This window comes from Rhinopithecus roxellana, chromosome 12 (assembly GCF_007565055.1).
Source record: "Rhinopithecus roxellana isolate Shanxi Qingling chromosome 12, ASM756505v1, whole genome shotgun sequence".
Lineage (NCBI taxonomy): Eukaryota > Metazoa > Chordata > Mammalia > Primates > Cercopithecidae > Rhinopithecus > Rhinopithecus roxellana.
In genome coordinates, this window is record NC_044560.1 from 102,776,065 (window position 1) to 102,798,405 (window position 22,341).

The window sequence follows — 22,341 nt, forward strand, 5'->3', positions numbered from 1 at the left end:
CAGCCCTGCCCTATCGTTTACATGCTGAGTGACCTTTGGTGTGACAAGATGCTGCTCGGTGCCTCGGTTTCCCCATATTTAAAATGAGAATAATAAATACTCCATCCATATCCTCGGGTTTTCATGAGGATGAAATGTAAGAGTCTAATTTGCACTCTCATCTGTATGGGGCTTAGAACAGGACTTGGCACAGAGGAAGTCTTTATTATTTACAACTTTGCTTGGAAGGTTAGTGGGCGATTTCGGAGGACCAGATCCTGCTGCTGGGATAAAGGGAGCCGTTCCTTGGGCATGGAGATATTTTGGGGAAACAGTCATCTGCCCTAGACCCAGGATGCCCCCACATGGCTGGTTTTTGAATGGAACAAAACGTCCCGGTGGTAACTGATTTCTGGGTGACCCCTCATAGACAGTCAGGGTGTGGGGCAGGGTTAGGAGCCGTGGCCTACTGAGTTTTCCTCTAGGCTGCCCAAAGGTCAGGACTGATTTTACATAGTTGCCATGAAAGTGACTTTCTTTATTCCACGATTGCTTGATTTTAGCATCCAAACGTGACCTGGGATATTTTATTACTTGGATTGTGTTTTCTGTTTATTGGTGGTCACAGCCTGACATTAGAAATGTTGTGTCTTGGAGGACTGGTATGACGCGGTTGGCGACACTGATTGCTGTCATCTGTGAGATGGGCTATCAGATTCAATGCTTGGCATCGGAAGTGTGTGTCTCAGGGAACTCCCCTCCCTGACTGCAACAGCTTTCTTCATGCCCGGTGTTCAGCTGGCCAAGCTGAGGCTCAGAGGGGCCCCTGGAGTGGGAAGGTCATGACCTGAGGCGCTAGAAGAGTAGAAAATCACAGCAAGAGCAGACAACAGGCATTGGAGATGACAGAAGATGGAAAGGTGGGAGGGGGTGAGGGTTGAAAATTCACCTGTTGTGTACAGCATTCACTATTCAGGTGACAGATACACAAAAAGTACAAACTTCACACACAATGTAAGGAATCTGCACGTCTACTCCCTAAATATACAAAAACAAACAAAAAATTTTTTAAAGAAAAAGAAAAAAGACTGTGGGCAAGCCGCCTAGCATCCCTTGGCCTCTGCTTCCTCATTCATAAAATAGGTTCTGATAATGACAGAGGGTGTCTGGTTACGCAGAAGTGGCTGGGGTCCAGAAGTGCTGAAGGCCTGGCTGGCCTGGGAGCTTCACAGGAGGGTGGGCCCACACCGGGGCAAGGCTCGGAATAAGTCCAGTAGCAGGCCAAGTCTCCCCAGATCACCCCATCTTTCCTCCTCTGCAACATACTCTCTCCCCAGGTCAGTAGATGGGGCCGTCATTCACTGAAGTCACTCAGCTGACTTCACCCTTGAAGAAGGAGGGCAGGGAGTCACAAGCCCAGTTCTGGCTTCCTAAATGACCCCGGAAGACCAAGAAGAAGCTATCTGATAAGTTAAAAAAAGAAAAAAAAAAGAAGGGAGTCTACACAGTCCCCACCCCAGAGGGGCCAAGCTTTCCTTTTGGCAAAAAGAGGACCAGATGGCCACCCTCGTTTGAGATGTCAGCGGTGACCTCCCAATGCAACAAACAGAAGTGCATCTTAATCAGAGTTCTTCCCGGACAAGGCAATGGCACGGACCCATCCCTCTAGGAAATAAGACCTTCTTAATCACAGCCCTGCAGCCACAGTGGCTGTTCTCCACCCCTGCCCGCCTGGTGCCAGCCCAGCTCTGTGGCCCAGCCGAGCCCAGGCAGGAGTGGAGCATCTCCCTGTTTCCAATCCTTGGAGTCATAACTCACATTACTTCCATCCCATCTGCACCCAGTGAAGGCAGAGCAGGGAAAAGAGCATAAAACACAAAGTTCCCACAGACAACATCTGTCTCAGTGCAAACAATGGACCATTATCTTGTAAATAATTCTGATTAAGCTGCAGCATTTCCTCCCGAAACTGGCGGTGGGAGTGGAGCAAGCGGGAGAAGTCGCTGCTGGAGCTCCAGCCGGAGCGCCAGGAGCTGCACTCGGGGGTCTCCCTGACCCTCCCCAACATCTCTACCCACAGCCACTGAGCACCCTTCTCCCCAGCCCGACCACCAGGACCACCAGCAGTGGGAGGACCCATCCCATCAGCCTGTGCACCTACAGCCCCAGGAGGCTTCAGGAAAGTTTCACTGCCAGGATCCTTTCGTCTCTACTGGCCTCCTTTCTCTCTCTCTCTCTCTCTCTCTCTCTCTCTCTCTCTCTCTCTCTCTCTCTCTCTCTCTCTCTCTCTCTCTCTCTCTCTCTCTCTCTCTCTCTCTCTCTCTCTCTCTCTCTCTCTCTCCTCTTCATCCATTTCTTCTACTCTTTCCTCTCCTCCGGATGCAACCTCCATCATTTCTCTTCTACTCTCTTCTTACTTATTTTCTCTCTTACCCCTTAGCCCTCAGGTCCTCTGTGGCACGCTCCTTCTCCTTCGGTGCCCCCATCCCAGGCCCCTGGGGCTATGCCTCCTCACAGCCCCATCCCAGAGACACCTTGACATGGTGGGAATCATCTGTGTCCGTCTGGAGGTTCCAGGCCTGTGGGCCCCAGCCTGTCCTTGGGCTCATCTGCAGGGGTTGTCAGGCTGGGGAAGGGGCCCATAGGAATCCCTCTTCCCACCACTGGAGCATCCATCACGCCCAGCACCTCTCCCTCCTGTGTCTTCTGGGATGTGAGGTCAGCCTGCCTGGCAAACCCCAGTCCCATCACCCACCTCACACAACACCTCCTGCTGCAAAATCCACTGTCACAAAATAAAACTGAGGACTTCACAAAACCACCCCAACATGACATCCAGGTGTTTAACCTGTGTGAATTAGAGGGGATCATTCACTTTGCAGGGGCATTTACCTCAAAAGCCTCAAGGAAATTCCCTTTGTGATTTAAAATTAAATTACTGGGTATCATTTAGAAAGGACAGTTCTAGAGCCCAAAGTCTTAATGTAATCCAAAAGCCACTGATACAAGAATCTTGGCCACTGATTGGCCACCAGAAATGATTTTTTAAAATTTCCTAATGGTAAATACTTTTTACCACTAGAAAACAGTGAAAACAGCTCAGTTGGAGCCAATGGAGGTGTGTCTGTCCATCGCAGGAATGGGTTTGTTGAATTATCATATGGGTTCCCCAACAGACCTCCAGATGTGTTCACCCCAGGGATGGGAAGAATCCCAGGTGGTCCATCCAGAAAGAGGCCTTCCAGCGGTGAGTACAAATTGGCAAGGATGAGGGCGGGGCACAATGATTTATAATAGCCTGCCCAGATTCTCCAGCCACTTGTCAGGGTTTTAGTGGGTTCTGGCTCTTCATCGAAGCTCTGCCTGGAGCCTACATGGCTTTCCGAAAGCCTAAAATAATTGAAATGAGGGTGACTCGACAACCTCCAAGTTCTTCATATTCACTTTATTCTATTAAAGGATACACGAGTGCCTCATTTGATGGATAATACTGAGGCAATTGCATTAAGAAATGCCTATGACAAGATGTCCAGTTGAAAGCAAAACACCAAGGACTTGAGGGTTTCCCATGTGGAGATAGTGCGTAGTGTTCCAAACTACCCCGGGCTTGCAAGCCCAGAGTGATTTTGAGTGACCAAGGGAATTCTCAGGATGGAAAAGTAGAATGGTCACAGGCTCAGAAGGAAGTGAATGTGAACTGCTTCCATGCCCCATGAGTGCAAGATGAGAACCTGAGCCCGCATCTCTCAGTGCCCGGGTTCCCACCCTCTAATTGTGACGGGTACGTGTATTGAAAGGAAGTAGGAGGCACTTATATCCAAAAGGGACCCCCTGGATTCACACATTGGTATCTGCAAAGCGCTCGAAGATAACCTGATCATCATAAAAAATACAATCTTCTTTCTCAAGCTCAACTGTGAACTCAACAGGTTGAAAAAGAAAAGAGAAAAAAAGTCAAATAATCAGGTTTTTCTTGCACTTCCATGAGCTGAAAATCCAGTTTCATTGATCTCCTTTTTTCTTTTCTTTTTCTATTTTGACAGACTTCCAGAATTTAAAGAGAAAATCCTCAATGGTCTTCTTCTAATTTAATAGAAATATCTTCAGGATAAGGCAAGTTTTACATGCCGGTGCACTGGAATGGCAGATGGCCTTGCCCAAATGGAAATCCCGCACACTCTTATGTTTGTGGAAAACCAGAACATATCTCAGGGACCCTACTGGTATGGGGACTCCAGGACTGACAGGGTCCCCATGGGTCATCTGAAAAGTGAGGACTAGAAAAGGGTGGTGGAGACTATAGAGTTTAAGACGTAGGAGGGTCCGGAGCAGACATCTGGAATGTTCCCTCCTTTAACTGACAAGAAAATGCTGCCCAAAGAGGATACGTGAGTTGTCTAAGCTCCTTGGAACATGACTGCTGCAAGGTGCTTCGTCTCTTGACCCCCAGGCCAGCCTGCCCATCATTCTTCCAGTAACCCGGCCCCTAAGCTGAGAGGCCACGCCTTCCCTCCCCACAGGAGCCATGACACGCACATCTGTTCTCATCCGTGGCTCTGGTTGGTCTGCGACTTTCTACAAGGGATTCAGGAGGGTGTAGAATCGTTCCTACTTGAAGCAGACACTGTTGGTTGTTGGTTCCTCACTCCTTCCCTTCTGATTATCTGGCAATGCCAATGGCCCCTTGCTTCTTTCTGCCTGAGGTCTTTCTCTCACTATGGGAAGGATGGTTGGCCATCAGGTGTGCTGGAGGGACCCTTAGTTGCTGGGAGACACAGAGCTGGTGTGTAAATACCCCGGCTCCTTCAATCCTTGAAGAGACTGTTCCAAGGGGAGCTCTACACAGTACCTTAGAGGACCCCCAAAGGGGCTGAGCCCCTATAGTCCTACAGTACTGACCCTCTCATGAGTGCATCTGTGCTTGTTGGTTTACCTGCCTTCTCTGTCTCCCTTCCCTGCTCCCTCACTCATGCTTCCTGGGTCACCTCCCACATCTACTGCCTGTATCCAGGTCCTTACCTCAGGATCTGCTCTAGGGAGACCCCAACTAGGTCACTGAAGAAGTCTTAGGGGATTGAGAAGACTAACGGCCCCTCTACTTGACAAGAAAGAACTCATCCTAGTGTGAGTCCCTAATTATCCACCGGGGCCACTCTGCACCCCAGCAAAACCACCTTCAGCCCTTCTCCACGTGCAGGGTGCACCTTGGAGTGGCCTGTCCTGGTGGTCAGCCCCAGCTCTCTCCTCAGGACAGACAAATCCCTTGACTCAAGAAAAAACTGACTTGTCCATCATATAAAAAGAGCAATAATTTGGTAAATTAATTGCAAATTTGCTTTCCCCGCTTGGTTGCCTTTTTCCTTTTATGTGGATAATTGAGAGCATATTATGTTAATTTGACAACAACAGAAGTTCAAAAAGAAAACTTAACCTTGTGAGCAGTGAGTTACCATTAGATGGGTGTGTCTGGACAACTCCACAAAGAACATGAAAGACAAACCCCTCGTGAAGCCAGCCAATGTCTGGATGCACAAATGGCTATTTTTGCTAATGAAATAGCTGTGCAGAGTTCCCCAACTTTAACCTTGAAAATGCGCATCCCTTGCTCCAGAGGCAGAATCTGCTTACGCAGAGACAATATTGCCAATGCGCTGCTGCTGATTTGGGGATGTAATTTAATCATCGGGAAGTTTCTTTGAGAAAAAGTGACTATACTTATGGAATAATCATCTCCTAACATTTAGATTCTTTTTCTCCAACCAGAATATCTACAATCTCATCAAAGCAAACACACTTCCGAACATGTGTAAATAGAGAAGTGGATCTGAAGACTCTCTTACTGCTACTGCAAGGCACCCTGCCCTTCCTTGGCCTCTCTCGTCTTAAGTCACAGATGTCTCCTTGGAACTCTGCTCCATATACTATGGGGCAGAGAGGGGGGTCTCTGATCCAGACCAGGGGGTTCATGTTAGGAAGGGTCCGGGTCTCAAGCTGAGGGTAGATCCAATGGATGATGTTTACATTTGTTCCAGGTCTGAATTCAAACAGGTGGGGCTTGTTATAATCCCATGTGTGGATGGGTGGTGGCTTAGGGGAAGGTGTTATATTTCCATGTATGGATGGATGGTGGTTTACAGGGGACATGCTCTTCTTGTAATCCCATGTGGGGATGGGTGGGTTTACAGGGGACATGAGCTTGTTATAATCCCATGTGAGGATGGGTGGTGGCTTGGGGGAAGGTGGGCTTGTTATATTTCCATGTATGGATGGATGGTGGTTTACAGGGGACATGCTCTTGTTGTAATCCCATGTGGGGATGGGTGGGTTTACAGGGGACATGAGCTTGTTATAATCCCATGTGGGGATGGGTGGTGGCTTAGGGGAAGGTCGGCTTGTTACAATCCCACGTGGAGATGGACGGTGGTTTTCAGGGGAGGTGGGCTTGTTATATATCCATGTAGGGATGGATGATGGTTTATGGGGGAGGTGTGGGGATGGATGGTAGTATACAGGGAAGGGGGGCTTGTTATAATAATCCCACTTGGGGATGGACGGTGACTTGGGGGAAGGAACACACAAGAAACAGAATTCCCAACCCCCTTGCAGAGCTGTGAAATGAAGTTGGCTCATTCCACAGAACTGAATCCACCTAGCTCCCCGGCAGGCAGAAGACGGGATATTCCCAAGAACACGCAACTGGTGAGAAAGGAGTCATCACCCAGGGATGGGGGTGATGAGGAGGAGGTGGATGGGAAGCAGGGGGAGTGCACGGCATGACTGCGCTGAAATGAGAAGATGGGGAGCAGGACAGAGCTGGCTTCATAAAATAGGAGAATGAGAATCCACACAGGCCTCCTCTAAGCTTGAGAAGTTTCCACTGGGGAGCAACTCAGGAAATACCCCCTGCTTTCGAAACAGAAATGCTTCCGAGTCCCCCAGCTTGGAGATTCCATTAGGGTGATTGGGTCCCCGTGGAAAGGAAGAAAGAACAGCAGACGCCTGAATACATGGCTCCAGGGAGCCTTCCAGGCTGTCAACGCAAGAGGCTAGGAAGATCCGTTCCCTTCAGCAGCCTCTCCCTCATTGGCTTTGCACTCCCTCTGCCTCCAAAGCCCAGCCCCCACGTTCCATCTATACCCCTCTGGGCCCCATCCCAGAAGGACTGGTAAAACCCACGGGAGCTGTGGTGCCCCCAGGTTTGCAGGAAGTGGGTAGTGGGGTGTACATGACCGGCAATGCCAGGAACAGTGTGCTCAGCCCTGGACAGAGGCCCCGAGAAAAAGGCTTGGAGGAATTTTCCCTCGATGTGCACCCCATTCCCCTTGGGGCAGGTCCTCAGACTCAGGGGACATCATTGCAAATAAAGAAAAACCTCTCCTGGGGCCCTACTTCTTGGCAGGCTTGGCCTACATACACTGGCAGTGGAAACTGGCCCTGCTTAAATGTGGCCACGCAGACCTGGGGCCTGGAAGTTAGGGTCACTCACTTTACCTTTGCTAGGCATTTAGGGATCCATCACAGTTTCCATAGGAACCCATGGTACGCACTCCCAGCTTCATATGAAGGGAATCAGGCAGCAGTCGTGGGCACTGACCACCAGGAAATCTGACAACCTTCTTCACAATCGACATTTTCTCTTTGAAGCTTTTATCATGTCTTCTCAGACTCCGAATCTCTCACTTTTTACCTCTTTCCCAAAATAAGAGACAACCTAATGCCATAATGTGGTCTTTGGAGTCAGGGTCACTTGAAAAGGTGTTATGAGAAATACAGGAGGCAATGTTTCAACCAGCTAGGGTGATGCAATTGTCCTGTTGTGGAGACCAGGGTTGTCCAATGGGCATTTCCGGCTTTCCGCTCCCTTGTCACACAGAGGACACTTTATTTATTTGGGGTTGTGAAGAACGGACTTGGGGCTTGAGATTGTGTCCTACCCCGAGTCCCCCAACAGGACCAGTTAGACAAGGGCGCAAGGATGGTCATTGAATTTAGAAGTTTACAAAACACACCCAAGCAAAGAAGCTTGGAAACACCGTTGAAATGGTAGGACCCTAAAGTCCAGCTCACGGACCACAAAACCAAGCAACACAAGCAAAAAGCAAAATTGGTCCTTCCCGTACCTCTCTCCCCACCAGGAGGCAAAGTGGAAGAACAGGCAAAAGCCTGTTGCAGCAAACACAGGTACAGCCCAAAAAGGTCAGCAGAATATAAAGATTCCACCTCCACGAATCCTGAGTCTCTTCATTACAAACTACCCCTTCACAGGATGAAAAGAACATGTTCAGATTTGCTGCAGGAAGGCTGGGTGTCATTGTTTCCACATCTGGGATGGGGCATGATGACCTGCGTACTCCGTGCCCAAGTACCCCCACCACCACCGCCCCAGCCACAGTTCCCATGGGCGGTTGTGGGGCCTAGACACCTAAAAGTCACTTGTACAGAGAAACGGGCCCGTGTCGCCTGGCTCTTCCCCACCCGCCACAGTCATCCACCCAAATTGGAAGGTCCTTTTCCACTTGCATGTTTATGAATTGTTACTCACAGGACCCACCTAAGGGTGGATAGAAAAATGCAACGATCTGCCCAGGCAAACAGCCCAAGAAACAGGGTAAATGGCATTCCCTGAATGTCCTGTTGAGGCTTCCAACAGAGAGAAGAATGTCAGGGGGTGAGGGGGGTGTTGCGGAATGAATTAACATAATGACTCAAAACTACACTAATGTTTCACAGCTTTTTTTTTATTAGCAATACCAAGATAAGTTATTGAAGCATTTTTAGTATTATTTTACATTCCATTCATAAATGACCTAACTTGTAACTCAGCATACAGCACACTTAAAGATATAGTTTGACACTTATTCAGAAAGCTACAATTATTATAACTTACATGCCTTCATTACCAGGAACACCTTAATATATCTTCTAATTACTTCAACAATACTCCGTTCCAAAGCACACGATCACCCAGTACAAGTTTACACATTTCGCTTCAATCACCATTTTTAGGTTGTAGATGTCAAGGTGCTATTCACGGAAATTTTACTGTCATCTGCTCCTGGTTAATAGGACAACCTGACACAATATTAAACTAGCAATATTTCTGCTTAAATACTATGGAGAAAGAGAATTACTGCACTTTTCTGTATTCTTCTAAAGTGTTACAAAATACAGGACAATCAGACACAAGCAGTAATACCCACGAGACCATTGCAGGACCCACCTCTACACGCTCAGGTGAGCTGGTGGAACAGACCCCACCCCCAGCCAGGTTGCCCACAGGTGAAGGGATCTGTCATCCACCAGCAGTTGTCACTCAGGATTTACGACTTTGAGGGAGTTTTCTCTCCTGCTCAAGTTACTAAGCCTTTGCAATCCATGACTAATAGTGGAACATATGGGGTAATATTTTTAGCCTCTGATTCTCTGCTATATATACTGTAGGTTGGTGCGCCGTGTGTATACACATACCTATGCCAATAGTAATTATTTATTCAACACACATATGTGTATACATTCTTCTCTTGACTTTACACGATTAACAAGCTGCAGATAACCACCGAGGACCACGAACAGACAAGGGCAAGTCCAGATAGACCGACTAGGACAGGGAGTGTCACTTACCTGCAAGAAAATGTTCAGATTTATTAAATAATCCAGAAACCATCAGGGCTAGAGGCATTTGAAAGCAAGGGCAGGGCCACATTCCCTAATTGTTTAATGGAATGATGACAATAAAGTGGTATTTATAAAATTTGGTCCTTCTGTCTCTGGCTAAAGCAAGAATAGTCAACATGATTAGGGCAGGTTGGCAATTAGACATAGAGGTGCTGTTGATCAGCACTAAGTAATAGGAGATAATTACTGCTTATTTGAAACCTGGGCTTTGCACACAACATCTGAAATTAAAAAGAAAAAGAAAAAACCTGATGCCTTCAGCAGATAAGATGTAGCCTGTGTCTAGATATAGTTGTCAGTTTCAACCAGCACTTTGATTCAGCAGTTTAAAAGGTAGACGCCAAGGCTTAGACCCAGGGTACCTGCACCCACTTAAGAAAGGATGGGCTCACACCGTTCCTATTTCAGATGGCGGTGGCTGGGTCTGATTGGAGGGTTTAAATTTCCTCAGTGATGTGGGTGTCTTTTCCGACAACACTCTCTTCTCTCAATACTCTCTTCCTTCCTCCCAATCTTAAGTCACTACCAGGGGTGGGGAAAGATACATATATTTCTTTTTTTTTTTTTTGAACCAAAGAGGCTGATTGCCCTCTCCTCTCACCTAGGCTAGGCTTGGTCCTGAGCAGTAGGATTCATGCAATTCAAAGAGAATACGGACATAGCAACTAAAATTAATGCTACCAGACTTCTCTCCTGATTCAGAGGCCCTGTTGATTCAGCCAGTAGCTTCTGGAGCCAAAAATATGCAGCAAAAGGAAAGGAACATAAACAAGGCTAAATGTCACCAGTGTTTGCCGACTTACAGACACCATCCATTTGTTTGTTCTGAAATGACGAGTGGACCATTTGGCAAATACAATGGTATTCACACAACAGTTCTGTCATCCTGCAGTGCAAACGACATCACGTCAGTGGCATTCCCATTTAATTTAAAAAGAGGGAAGGAGAACAGAAGAAGAATGCCTTTGGAGTTTGGAGAGAGCTGCCATCCAGAGAGGCTGCCTCTCCATCAGACACAGTGCACACAGCAGGGCTCTGGAGGAGGGTTGGGGAGAACCCGCTCCAGGTGCTGGAGATCCCAGGGGACACTGCCTGTGTTTGTCCCTCCAGAGTCAAAGAGAAAAGCTCTGCAGCAGGTTGTGAGGCAGCCAGCAGGGGCAGAACAGGGCGGTGATTTGCATTAACTCACAAGGTTCTGCCCTTGGACTTCAAGGCAGGCCAAATGGTCCTCCCTCCTGGGGTCTAATGTCAGGCCCTGGACACACAGTACGAATGAGAGCAGGCCAGACGGTAGAGGTCAATTGCTCATCTGTAAATTATCCAGTTGGGCAAAGGAGGTGAATGCAAAGGTGTGCTTTATCCATAGTCTCTGAGGCCAATCCATGTAAGAATCAGCTCACAAAAAAGGAGAGGAAGAGGTATAAGAGCACATTTGTCTTTAAATAAAGTAAGGCGGCAGCAGAGACAAAAAGATCTTGCGGTGGAGATGCCCCAGGTCTCCCACACCCCCAAGCCAATTGCCTTCTCATGCTAGCTGGGTACAGCCTGCACTCCCACACACTTGGCAGATTGGAATTTTGTGGTTGTCTTCCTATGCCATTTTCCTACCTTCACCTCCCTGGTTCATCAGAACCTGCTGGCTTCTGGGCCACATTGTGGACCCTTGCACAAGATGAAAAATGTACCAGTAGCCATAGACTGTGTATCACAGCCTACACTCAGGGTGTCTGAGCATATGCGGCCCTCACTGTGTATTTCATACCCCAGCCATGGCCTCCTTACAAGTCTCTAACTGACTGCAGACCTTTGCCATTTCTTGGTCAAAGACTGAGGCGGGGCAGGACTCTTCCTACCTGCAAGCACTTGCCTGGTATCAGTAACAGAATGGAGTAACCATTGGGATGGGAGGTCATCATAAAATTGCTAGAATCATCTTCAAAGCAAACTTCCCCACGTACCAAGAAAGAGCTATCAACCATTCATCACGGCCGAAGTGAGGAAATGAAACATGCCTCTCTAACACTGATGGAGGTAAGGTTGATGGCTGCCGTGCTTATGGGACGATTGCGACCCGAAGATGTTTGCACACTGACATCATCTCCTTGCAACAGTTTCACGTGGATGCTGAGCTCCGCAACGTCATGCAAACTCAACTGAGAAGCACTGATCCAAGCTCTTTTATCTCTATCATGTATTTCATCCCTACGCGTCCTTCCATCAGTGAGGAAACGGGCTTTCACAGAGCAAGCTGGCTTCAGAGACAACACATAGCCACTGCCTCCTTCCTCTTCTGTGTGTGCTGGCTGTGAGGGGGCAGCTCTGGGTTGCACTGCGCTGGGGTGTTCTCCTGGAAGTCTTTAATGTATACACAGAGGTGTGGTTTCCCAGAAACAAGGCACCAGCCCATCTGGGTCAACAAGTCCTCTACCTCTGGAACGTCTCTCTCACGTCTCTGGCTTTGGCATTACCAGACCATGGATGGGGCCCTGCTGCTGCTGATGAGAGGTCTCCCATCACCATCTCACCGTCCAGTGGACTAACAGAGGACTAGTTTCTGCATGATTCATTCCCTAGGGATGACCACGGGAACACATTTCTCTTTACACCACAGCAGGTGTTGACCAACTAAGACCCTGTGGACCAATTCCAGTGCACTGCCTGTGTCAGTACCTAAAGTTCTAATAGAACACAACCACAGCCGTCATTTTCCTATTGCCTATGGTGGCTGCGGTGCTACTTCCAAAGCAGAATTGGGTTGTCGCCAGATACCCCATGGCCTGCGAGCCAATACTTTTTTATTCTTTGGCCCTTTAAGAAAATATTTGCTACCTGTTGCTTTAGACTGAGTAGCTGGTAAAAGAGTAGGTATTGGCCAGGCATGGTGGCTCATGCCTATAATCCCAGCACTTTGGGAGGCTGAGGTGGGCAGATCACCTGAGGTCAGAAGTTCGAGACCAGCCTGACCAACATGGTGAAACCCTGTCTCTACTAAAAATACAAAATTAGCCAGGTGTGGTGGTGCATGCCTGTAATCCCAGCTACTCGGGAGACTGAGGCAGAAAAATCGCTTGAACCCGGGAGGCAGAAGTTGCAGTGAGCCAAGATCGTGCCACTCCACTGCAGCCTGGGCAACAGAGCAAAACTCCATCTTCAAAAAAAAAAGAAAAAAAAAAAGTAGATGCCTATGCCAAGAATGCCATAAGGCTTAGGGAGAAGAGAAGTCACATTTTAAGAGAGTTCAGCTTTGGTTGTCCTGGTTCATTCATCACACATTTAAAAATATGTAAATTGAAGAGGTTTCAGTGGGCCTGAATTCTTGGGGGTGGGTCCCAATCATTTCACTAGCGTGGAAGCCCAGAGTACCCTTATTCCATAGCCTCAGGTATAATTTGGGTTGGGGAAGCCAGTTGCCCAATAACCTGAGGATGATAAGCTAGAGAAGTTAGCACGACTGCTGTTAGTGGGCTTGCATTCTCCCTCACTTCCTCCCAGGCCCATTGGGTCACTAGGTCTGGTACCACTGCACATAGGGCCTTGTGCCCATGATCAACATGCTGATATTTATTTACTTCATGTTTATTTTAGAGAAGGGGTCTCGCTTTGTCACCCAGGCTTGAGTGCAATGTCACAATCCTAGCTCACAGAGGCCTTGAACTCCTGGGCTTAAGCGATGCCCCTCCCTTGGCCTCCCAGAGTGCTGGGATTACAGGTGTGAGCCGCAGTGCCTGCCCTCAGCCTGCTCACAGATGCTCCCAGTTCAGCCAGGTTTCCCTGAGTGGCAGTCACTACAGAGCAGAGCTCCTTGGGGCAAAGGGGAGTGTGTTCTTTTCCCTGCTTTCCCGTTCATCTGTTACTCATTCTCTGTCCTGCCTACCCCTGGGTCCGCCAAAGGACACAGTGCAAAGCCTGCTTGGGAGACCTGACATACAACAACTCCATGCCCTGGCCGTCTGTCTTCGGTTTGAAAGGCAAGGAGTAAGGGTGATCTGGTTGCTGTCCAAATCCACAAAATCCCGGATGAAACACACTCTTTAACCGCTCCATGCAGCGGGCCCCATGGGTGCTGTGCAGACCAGCCTTGGTGCTGTGTGCACACGGAAGCTTGCCCCTTCCAAGCCAAGTGCCGACCCAACAGTGCATTAGCGTTTCTCAAGCTGAACTGGGCTTATCTGCCTTGCTTTGTCCGTGGATGCAAACACTGCTCTGGCCTTCCTCTCTCTACCTTTCAATACTCATGTGGAGCCTGTCCCATTACAAAACCAAGGTCAAACATTCCTATAAAACCAAGGGCACATCCAAGTTTTCCGATGGCACTGGAGCACCCTTGTACATTATGTTCTTTGACAGAATAAAGAAACGTGACTCGTTCCTGGAGACTGGAAGTCACCTCAAGAAACTAAGGATTTGATAGGAGTGGGATTTCCTATAATGAGATCAGACTCCTAGTGGGATCTGACCCACTGTGGAAACAAGGATGCCTGTCCTCTGGCTTAATCCAAGATGACTTAACCTCTTCCTTGGGATTATTATAATATGTCTCTGACAGGCAGTGTGCTATCCTCTGTGGAAAGAGCTTTAGAAAATTCCCACTCAAGCTCTCAACACTGTCATATGCAACAGGCATCTCCCCACCCAACTGGCTGGGTTGGCTTCTCCCTTCAGTGGCTCTCCTTCTGCACCAGAGCTAGGAATCCACTGGCTGTTAGGATAGGCAGGGCACACTGGCCGGGACCCTGGCTCTATGGCACCAAGGAATTTAGGACCAGAGTTTTAAAAGTTAGGAAGAAGGCATGCAGAAATGGCAGAAGATCCTGAAAGTACAGCCTGCAATATGAGTATCACCCACAGACTAGGGTAAGACGCCACCTTCTCCAAATCAACAGCAAGGGTTGAAGGAGCTGCTGAGATCTGTGGGGAGCTTATATGATTTGAACTAGGTATTTCTGATGCTTCTTCAAACACTTTTACACCCCTTGAGAACAGAGCTCTTCCTTAAGAAACACAGGAACATTAGCTCCTCCTATAAGCCTGTTTCTATAATCATGAAAGTGGGGATTTAGGTTTACTAACCAGACAAAACCAGCCCTGAACTTTATCCACCCGAAATGAGAAATCTAGGAATGACGCTTTGGTCTGACAAAGCCCAGATTCTTAAGGAGAAATAGTGATCAGCCTGGTAGGCGGATTTAGAAACCCGTATCTACTTTGAGTGAAGAAGAGAAGGAGGAATAAACATTAGAAATATTTTATTCATTGTGCCAATATCACTTCCACCCTTGCAAAGGGAAGCTAGTGGGGGTTTAAAGCTTACAAATGTCACTTGTGCTTCTTGTCATGCTAAAAAGAGAGTGAATTACACTACTTAAGAAACAAACAAACAAACAAAAAACAGCCCATGTGGATTTGTGTGTTCCTCCTAGATGGTAACTTTTAGAAAGGATGAATATGTCTGGACCTTCTGGGATACCACAGTTGCCCGCAAGAAAATGAGAAGAGAACTGCAATTATGGTGGGCCAGATATGGGGAGAGTGGGATAAGAACTGGCAGAGCCAGACCCATCCGAGAGGCAAGAGGGCAGTGGCCCCATCCCCAAGCAAATGCAAGAGCCAGGGAGGATCTTTTCCTGCCTGCTTCCAAACTAAAGCAAGAGGAGGCAGAAGAAATGGGGCCAAACGGAATGCAGAACTCACACTCTCTAAAAATAGGCAGCTTGTGGCCACAGTCAGTTTCAGTATCTTCCCAGGAGTGGAAGGTGGGACAAGGGGCCTGAACCCTCTGATGCAGAAGCAACCAGGAAGCCTTCAAGCTTGGCTGGCATGAGGGTCCCCAAGTCCCATGAAAGAGGCGGGGGGTGAGGGGCACAGCTTACATCCCTGGGTCTGCTGCCCAAAGGCTGAAAGGTGGACTAAGCAACGGGGCTTGCACATAGTGGGGAAATGTCAGGGGCGTGTTGTGTGCTGCTGTTTTGGGAAAAGGTGAGAAGTGCCTAAGAGCTTGCAGCCCATAGCTAAAAGGCTCTCAAGACCCGGCAGGTTCCCTGAAGTTGGCTTCCCATTCAACCTTGCCTGGTGCGAAAGGATACCATTGGGCAAACTTCCTCGAGCCAGGCAGCCTTCCTTCATTACTGATAGGAAGATGGGAAAATTAATAGGGGTAATATGAGCTCATTTCAATAATAATGAGCTCATGAACATGCCAGGTTTTGATCTTTTCTGATGCATGGATTCCTGGCAGGAACTATGGTCCTACGTAGGTAGTTGAAAGAACTGAAAATAGACTTTAAAAAAAAAAGGCTCTAAACAACAATAAAAAAGAAACCACCCCAATCACAAACCTAAAACAACAATGAAAAAAAAAAAAGCCTTAAACATTGCTCCACCAGTTAAAAAAAAAAAAGGAAAAGATTTGGACTGACATAAAACACTTTTTTCCCTTCTTTTAAGTATTGTTTTTAACAGCTTCAAAAGTAATGAATTGTATATGGCTAAAAATAGATCTGGGGGTAGTGGTTAATGGGCCTTGTGAATCATTCAGCATAAGGAACTGTCAATATTTTTTTGAGCTGTCAGAAATCCATTTAGTGATTTTCGACAATTCAAAAAAATATTTCTGACCGCTTGATTCAGTTCCTAGTGAATTAGGGAAGAAGAGGAATAAAAGAAATATATCAATCTAAATTATGAACCCAGAGTCTAGCTTCCTGAATTCTGCTCTGTGCTTAAAGGAACAACACGATGTTGAGGTTCAAAAATATTCTCTTCTATTTTCCCCCTTCCTTCCCTTTTCTTTCCTTTCTTCCTTCTTTCCCTCCTCCCTCCTTCCTTCCTTCCTTCTTTCCTTCCTTCCTTCCTTCCCTCCCTCCCTCCCTTCCTTATTTCCATCCTGCCTTCCTGCCTTCCTGCCTCCCTGCCTTCCTGCCTTCCTTCCACAGGTGAAGTAAAATTATAGATATCCATTCATAAATTACGGATGGAAAGGTATCATGGTCATTTGTCTCTGGTGAGGATATTTGGGGCTGGTTTCAAACAGAAGAATACATTGAGCTTCTTTTCGGAGAAAGGCTTTAAATATGGATATCTGGGTGCCAAGAGAATGACTTTGATTCCCCCGACCACCCCAACATTCATTTGATCCAAACCTAGTCCTTAAATTTACCATTATGTTCTAAAATCTGGAATTCCTTTTGGGTACCCATATGCTTTAAGGAGCTAAAGAAGTGTCAGTTTGCTACAGGATCAGACAAGCATGAATCCAAGATGCACAGGGTCACATCACTACTGTTCAGGGACTTCACAATGTACATGTCTTGTTAGAACAACAGACAGACAGGTGAACAGACAGACAAACAGAAGGCAAGCGCAGAAGGCCAAAGTCACAGTAACTGCCATTTGGTTTGTCTAAAAATGAGTCACAAACACCCAGAAACCATCTCCCTCTTTGGAGAGAAGGTCGCTTTATTTCTATACTGTGGTTAGTGTGATATGATTTTAGTATCCTCTAAGTCAATAAAAGACAAGTTTAAGAAAGCAGATTTGGCTTAGCAAAGCAGTAAGGAATTGTCTTTAGGCATCTTTTGCATAAATTGAAAAACTGAAGAATTTGCAAGTTACCATGTCTCTTTTCATTTTTGTTTTGTAAGTTGATTTTCCCCCCTTCAAGTTCTAGATGGCAAACAGGAGTAGTTCACATGGTGAGAGACCACCCCCTTTTCCATGCCTTCTGTACAGGCATTTTAGTACATTATAATGCAAATTGGAACACAAAAGTATGAGTTCTAAAACTTCTAAACAAAATGGACTTTTATGATTGTCTACATTGCAGATATAGCATTGAGGGTTTTTTCTAATATTTCATTCAAAATTTGCTCATGGATAAGCCCACCCCATTTTTGTTTTAAAAAAATGCACAATTCAGCACTGATGTTTTGGGAAATGAACTATAGGAAGAGGATTCTAAAACTTACCACACAAGTCTGGCCTCTTGATACATCCAGAATTTGCTGTGCTACTTGCAAGTCCGTTAAAGGCTGCTAAGCCATCAGAGCTGTAGGCCCTGAGGACCGACAGCATGTTCATCGGCTTGTCCAGGCTCTGCGGCCCCCGCTCCGGCTTTGGCAGGCCCACCAAGGGGTCCTGGGCTTGGAGAAGACCCTGGCTGTGCCACTGCTTCTCTGGTGCTTGGGATAAAGGTGAGACCAGTCCTTGGACGGGCTGGGGGGTGCCTGTGGGCTGCAGGCTGTCCCCGCCATCGCTGCTGCTGTCTTTGCTGAGGGCAGACAGTGGCTTGGTCATCATTTCCGGTTCGGTTTCAACATCCTCTTCATCGTTGTTCTCTCCCTTGGAGGAGTCCATGTCCTCTGAGGAGGCGATGTCGGAGAGGTCATCAGTAGTGTTCTTACTCGTGATTTCGGGGATCAGGATGGGGGCATCCTCTTCAGAGAGGGCCTTTCCATCAGGCTCCTTGTTGGGGCAGGAACTGGAGGCCCCCGAGCCAACCATGCCTGGGTAAACACCACACTGCTTGTAGAAGTCTGATGGGAAGTTACAAAATGCAGGGTCCACGTGGCTGGTCCATGTGCCGCTCTTCTGCTCCCCCAGAGTCTCCTTGACCTGACCTTGGGCCATCTTCTCAGAGGCAGAGTCTAGAGAGCCAATCATACTGGAGAGGCCCAAGTCTTTGTTTAATTGTACTGAGGGCAGCAGGGCCATCTTACTCGCCTCCCGGGCTTGGTCTTTGCAGTTGACTGTGACCCCGATGGTGTTATCTTTGCGTTTTGCTTTGCCCAGGTGGTTGGCCTGGAGATGAAGGGCCATGAGCTCCATGGAGGACGTTGTGAAAGCACAAAACAAGCAGCCATGCCACGCGATGCTGTCCTGCACAGTTACCGAGGAGCCCGGGAGGGAGGCGGCATCTGGCCGCACAGACAAGTCTAGGGGTTCATACTGAGATTTCTCGGACTTCCTCTGGGAGGACTTGCCACTGGGTTTCTCCTCGCCACCATCCACTCCGTGGACTTTCATGGAAGGGGGGTCAGCCAGGGCTTTGTCTTTCACGTCCTTCTCCTTCTTCAAGGAACTGAGGACAAAGCTGTCCATGAAAGCTTGCAAGGACCCTTGGAAATTCACACCATTGCTCACGATGCTTTGATAAGCTCTTCCGATCTCGGAAAAGTGGGTGCTTTTGGCAGGAAGGTCGGCGCCTTTCAGAGCATCTGAGGGGATCTCTGAAGACATGCCGGTGGCCTGCCCCGAGTGATCTCCGGACGAGAGCACCCCTGATGTCCACTGCTGAGATGCAGGGCCTCCTCTGAAGTCGATTCCAGGGAGACCCTTGAAGGCGCCCCTCAGGATGTCTGGCCTGATGAACAGAGAAGCTTTGCTTGACATCTCGTCCTTGTGGTCCTGATTCGGGGGCTGCCCAGACAGCGGCCCAGCCCCATTCTGCCGCTCCCGGTGGTGTCGCTCTAAGTGGTATTTTAAGGACGCTGACTGCGTGCCGGCATAGTCACAGTGCGGACACTTGTAGGGTTTCTCACCTGCAAGATTTTGATATAAGAAAAAAAAGAGGCATTTATCTCATTTTGGTGTGCTGAACGAGGCTAGAAGGATCAACATTTGTTCTTTGAAACAAAGCAGCTCAAACTAATAATTAGAGAACAACTGTTTTTTAATAGAAGAATAATTCGTACTCTTAAGCTTTTTTAATGATTTTGTACCATTTGGGACTATTCAGGAATGACATACTATCTACACACAATTAGCTATCTTTTTCTTTATCTAACATGTGAAAACGGCTGTAGATTTAAAAGCTATGATTATGAAAATTAAGCATAATAATTTCAGCCACAGTGATCATTAAAAGTAGAAGTTTAAAAAGAGAAAGTATGTAACAAATGGGTGGTTGCAATATTTTGTGTATACAATAGCTCTAAAATTTGTTTAAATTATACACATGGAAACCATTTTTAAACCTAAAAATTTTATGGCACTGTTACGCAAGACTGAAATGAATGATTTAAGTCTTGCTCTGCAGTAAATCATGGATATAATTAGCAAATGGCATACTGCACAAGTAATTTATCATTATTTGGAGGGCACCATTCCAGACGGGCTCAGATATCTGCAGACCTACTGCACTGCTTCTAAATAAAGAACTATAAATACAGATTCTATAAAATATTAATACCATTACAGTGCATTATGATTGCAGCATGTAAAGACATATAGTTAAGATAAAAAGCAGTCAATAAAACTTAAAAGAAAATGAGTAATAAAAGGGCACAAAATATATTTAGTTTCTGTATTTGAAATTAACATTATCTACTGGTCTTTGTAGTGCCTTAAATTTGTACTAATGGCAAACCTAATGCTCCGGTAGTAAAATGTGTAATTTACCTATAATAAGTGCTTTCTAGAGAATAAAAATAGCTTTAAAGAGTGTTTTAAAACATATAAGATAATTTTCATGAATTAAATATTTATTTAAATTCAACACCCCCAACTTCTATTGTTCTTTCCACAATGTGGAAAGATACCAGAAGAGACAACTTACATGTGCTGGCACTGGGGGACAGAGAAGGGAAAGAAGGTAAACGACTGCAGATTTAAATATATTTCAAGAATTTGTTAGCAATCCCAGGGCTTTTCTAGACTTTGCAATCAAAAGGCTCTCTGGAAGGAATAGGGACTGTGACAGTCCCCACTCTCTTATTTACAATGATGCCCTGTCGATATCCACAATTATTTCTTCTAGGAACCTCAACTATTCCCCCTCCTCTTCCTCTGTTCTATTATAAAATAGACTGATCTAAAAAGTAACAGCAAATCATCAGTGAATGGTGTCTTCTGAAGACATTTCACTGTGTCTAGTCTCAGCAGAAGGCATGAGTCCCAGTCCTCCAGGCACAGGGCATTTGGGGGCATGGACTTTGTGAGCAAGAGGGCCACCACCCTGGCTCTGAGCAGGAGATGACACGTTATGTCTGAGCAGGAGATGCCAGAGCCATGGACACCCTGCCTGCCTCATCAGAACAAGAGTGTCAGGTGCTACGAGCCGCTGAGATCTCTTCTGGACACTTTCAGAGGTGGCCCTTAAGTCTAGGAAGGGAACCCAGCAGCGAATCCGTTTCTCTAAACATAAAGGCCACAGTCATCTCTAAGTAGACCAATGACATGGATCTAGGAGGAAGTCTCTATCCCTTTTGGGGTAAAGGTCCAGAGAATTTTAGGCAGTATTTTCCCACTTCTTGAAGTCAGTCCCGGGTTAGACTCAGACTCATTGAGCTACTGCTTTTTAGACATCGCATCGCAGGCCAGGCTGGGATGGGGCACTTCTGGGCAGCAGGATGTCACAGCTGATTCAGCTTACCTGGAAGCCCAGTGATCAGGTGTGACAGAGGCAGTACCTGAAACTTAGAGGGGCTGTGATGGGACCCGCAGCAGGCAGGCCTACCTAGGAACTCAGGATCCTGGCCTACGGGTGAGAGCAAACCCTGCGGGAGGGCCGGGCGATGAAAGCCTGCAGAGGTGAGGCCCGCAGGTGCCGGGTGGGACTCGGGTTGTGTTTTAGAAATGCACCTGGAAATGATTACGTGCAGCTGGCAGGCAAAGGGGCCGTAGACAAAGCACGGACATTCATTAGCAGGAGTTAAAGAGGGGGAATGTGGACTTTCCTCTCAAGCCTGGGGAGGTGGAGAGCTGCCTTTCTGGGTGGGGATGCACAGAGGATGTGCATGTCTATTTCCAACGGATACAGGTTTGAAAGGCACATGGGAGACTAAGTGCGGTGGCTCACACCTGTAATCCCAGCACTTTGGGAGACTGAGGCGGACAGATCACAAGGTCAGGAGATCCAGACCATCCTGGCTAACATGGCGAAACCCCATCTCTACTAAAAATACAAAAAATTAGCCGGGCATGGTGGCGGGCGCCTGTAGTCCCAGCTGCTCGGGAGGCTGAGGCACGAGAATGGCGTGAACCCGGGAGGCGGAGCTTGCAGTGAGCCGAGATCGCACCACTGCACTCCAGCCTGAGCAACAGAGCGAGACTCCATCTCCAACAGCAACAAAAAAAGAAGGAACACAGGAGCGGTAGTACTCAAACTGTATTGTGCATGTATTGTGCCTTAGAACCACCAGGGGAGTGTGCTAAGACACCAGTTCTGGCCCTAAGGCACAGCGGTTCTGATTCCCTGGGTCTGGGGTGGGGGCAGAAGTTGAAGTTGGCCTTCTAAGTGTCCCTGGTGATTCTGATGCAGACAGTGTAAAGACAACCCCTTGAAAAACCAACCTGGAACTGCCCTGGGGTCTTGACAAAGTGCTGATACCTGGTCCCTCCTCCCCACATTCTGAGTTAATTGGCCAAAGATGCAAACTTGGTTTTAGGATCTTTTGGGACTTTCCCAGGTGGCCGTCTGTGGATCCTGAGTGGGGAACCATTATAGGCAGCCTTCCTTGGAAGTGCCTTTGAAGTGGGAACCATGAATGGTTCAGCAGGGAGGACAATCTAGACCTCAGGAGGTATTTGAGAATCTGGACTAGGGACTGGACACCCATGCTACTCTGAACTCCACTGGACACAGAATCCCAGTCTTGGGACTTTTTCTTCCTCAACCTGTAATAAGAAATGTTGAAGCACATGTTCTGTGGGGTTCTTATCCCAATCCTAAGCTCACTTAGGAGCTAAACT

The 22,341-nt window shown here is 47.4% G+C and overlaps 1 protein-coding gene across 2 annotated transcripts in view; it reads right to left on the reverse strand.

Annotated features, from left to right (window-relative positions):
• ZNF536 (zinc finger protein 536) overlaps positions 1-22,341 on the reverse strand; it is a 275,952-nt gene that overhangs the window by 152,456 nt on the left and 101,155 nt on the right. The window contains exons 3-4 of one of the 2 annotated variants that reach the window (XM_030941626.1): positions 17,619-19,190; positions 8,697-9,600 (exon numbers count right to left, since the gene is read on the reverse strand). In XM_030941626.1, coding sequence (XP_030797486.1) covers positions 9,593-9,600; positions 17,619-19,190 — 1,580 coding nt within the window. In that variant the 3' untranslated portion in view covers positions 8,697-9,592. Of the gene's footprint in view, positions 1-8,696; positions 9,601-17,618; positions 19,191-22,341 lie in introns of those variants that run through there. The other variant, XM_030941625.1, reaches the window with a different exon arrangement.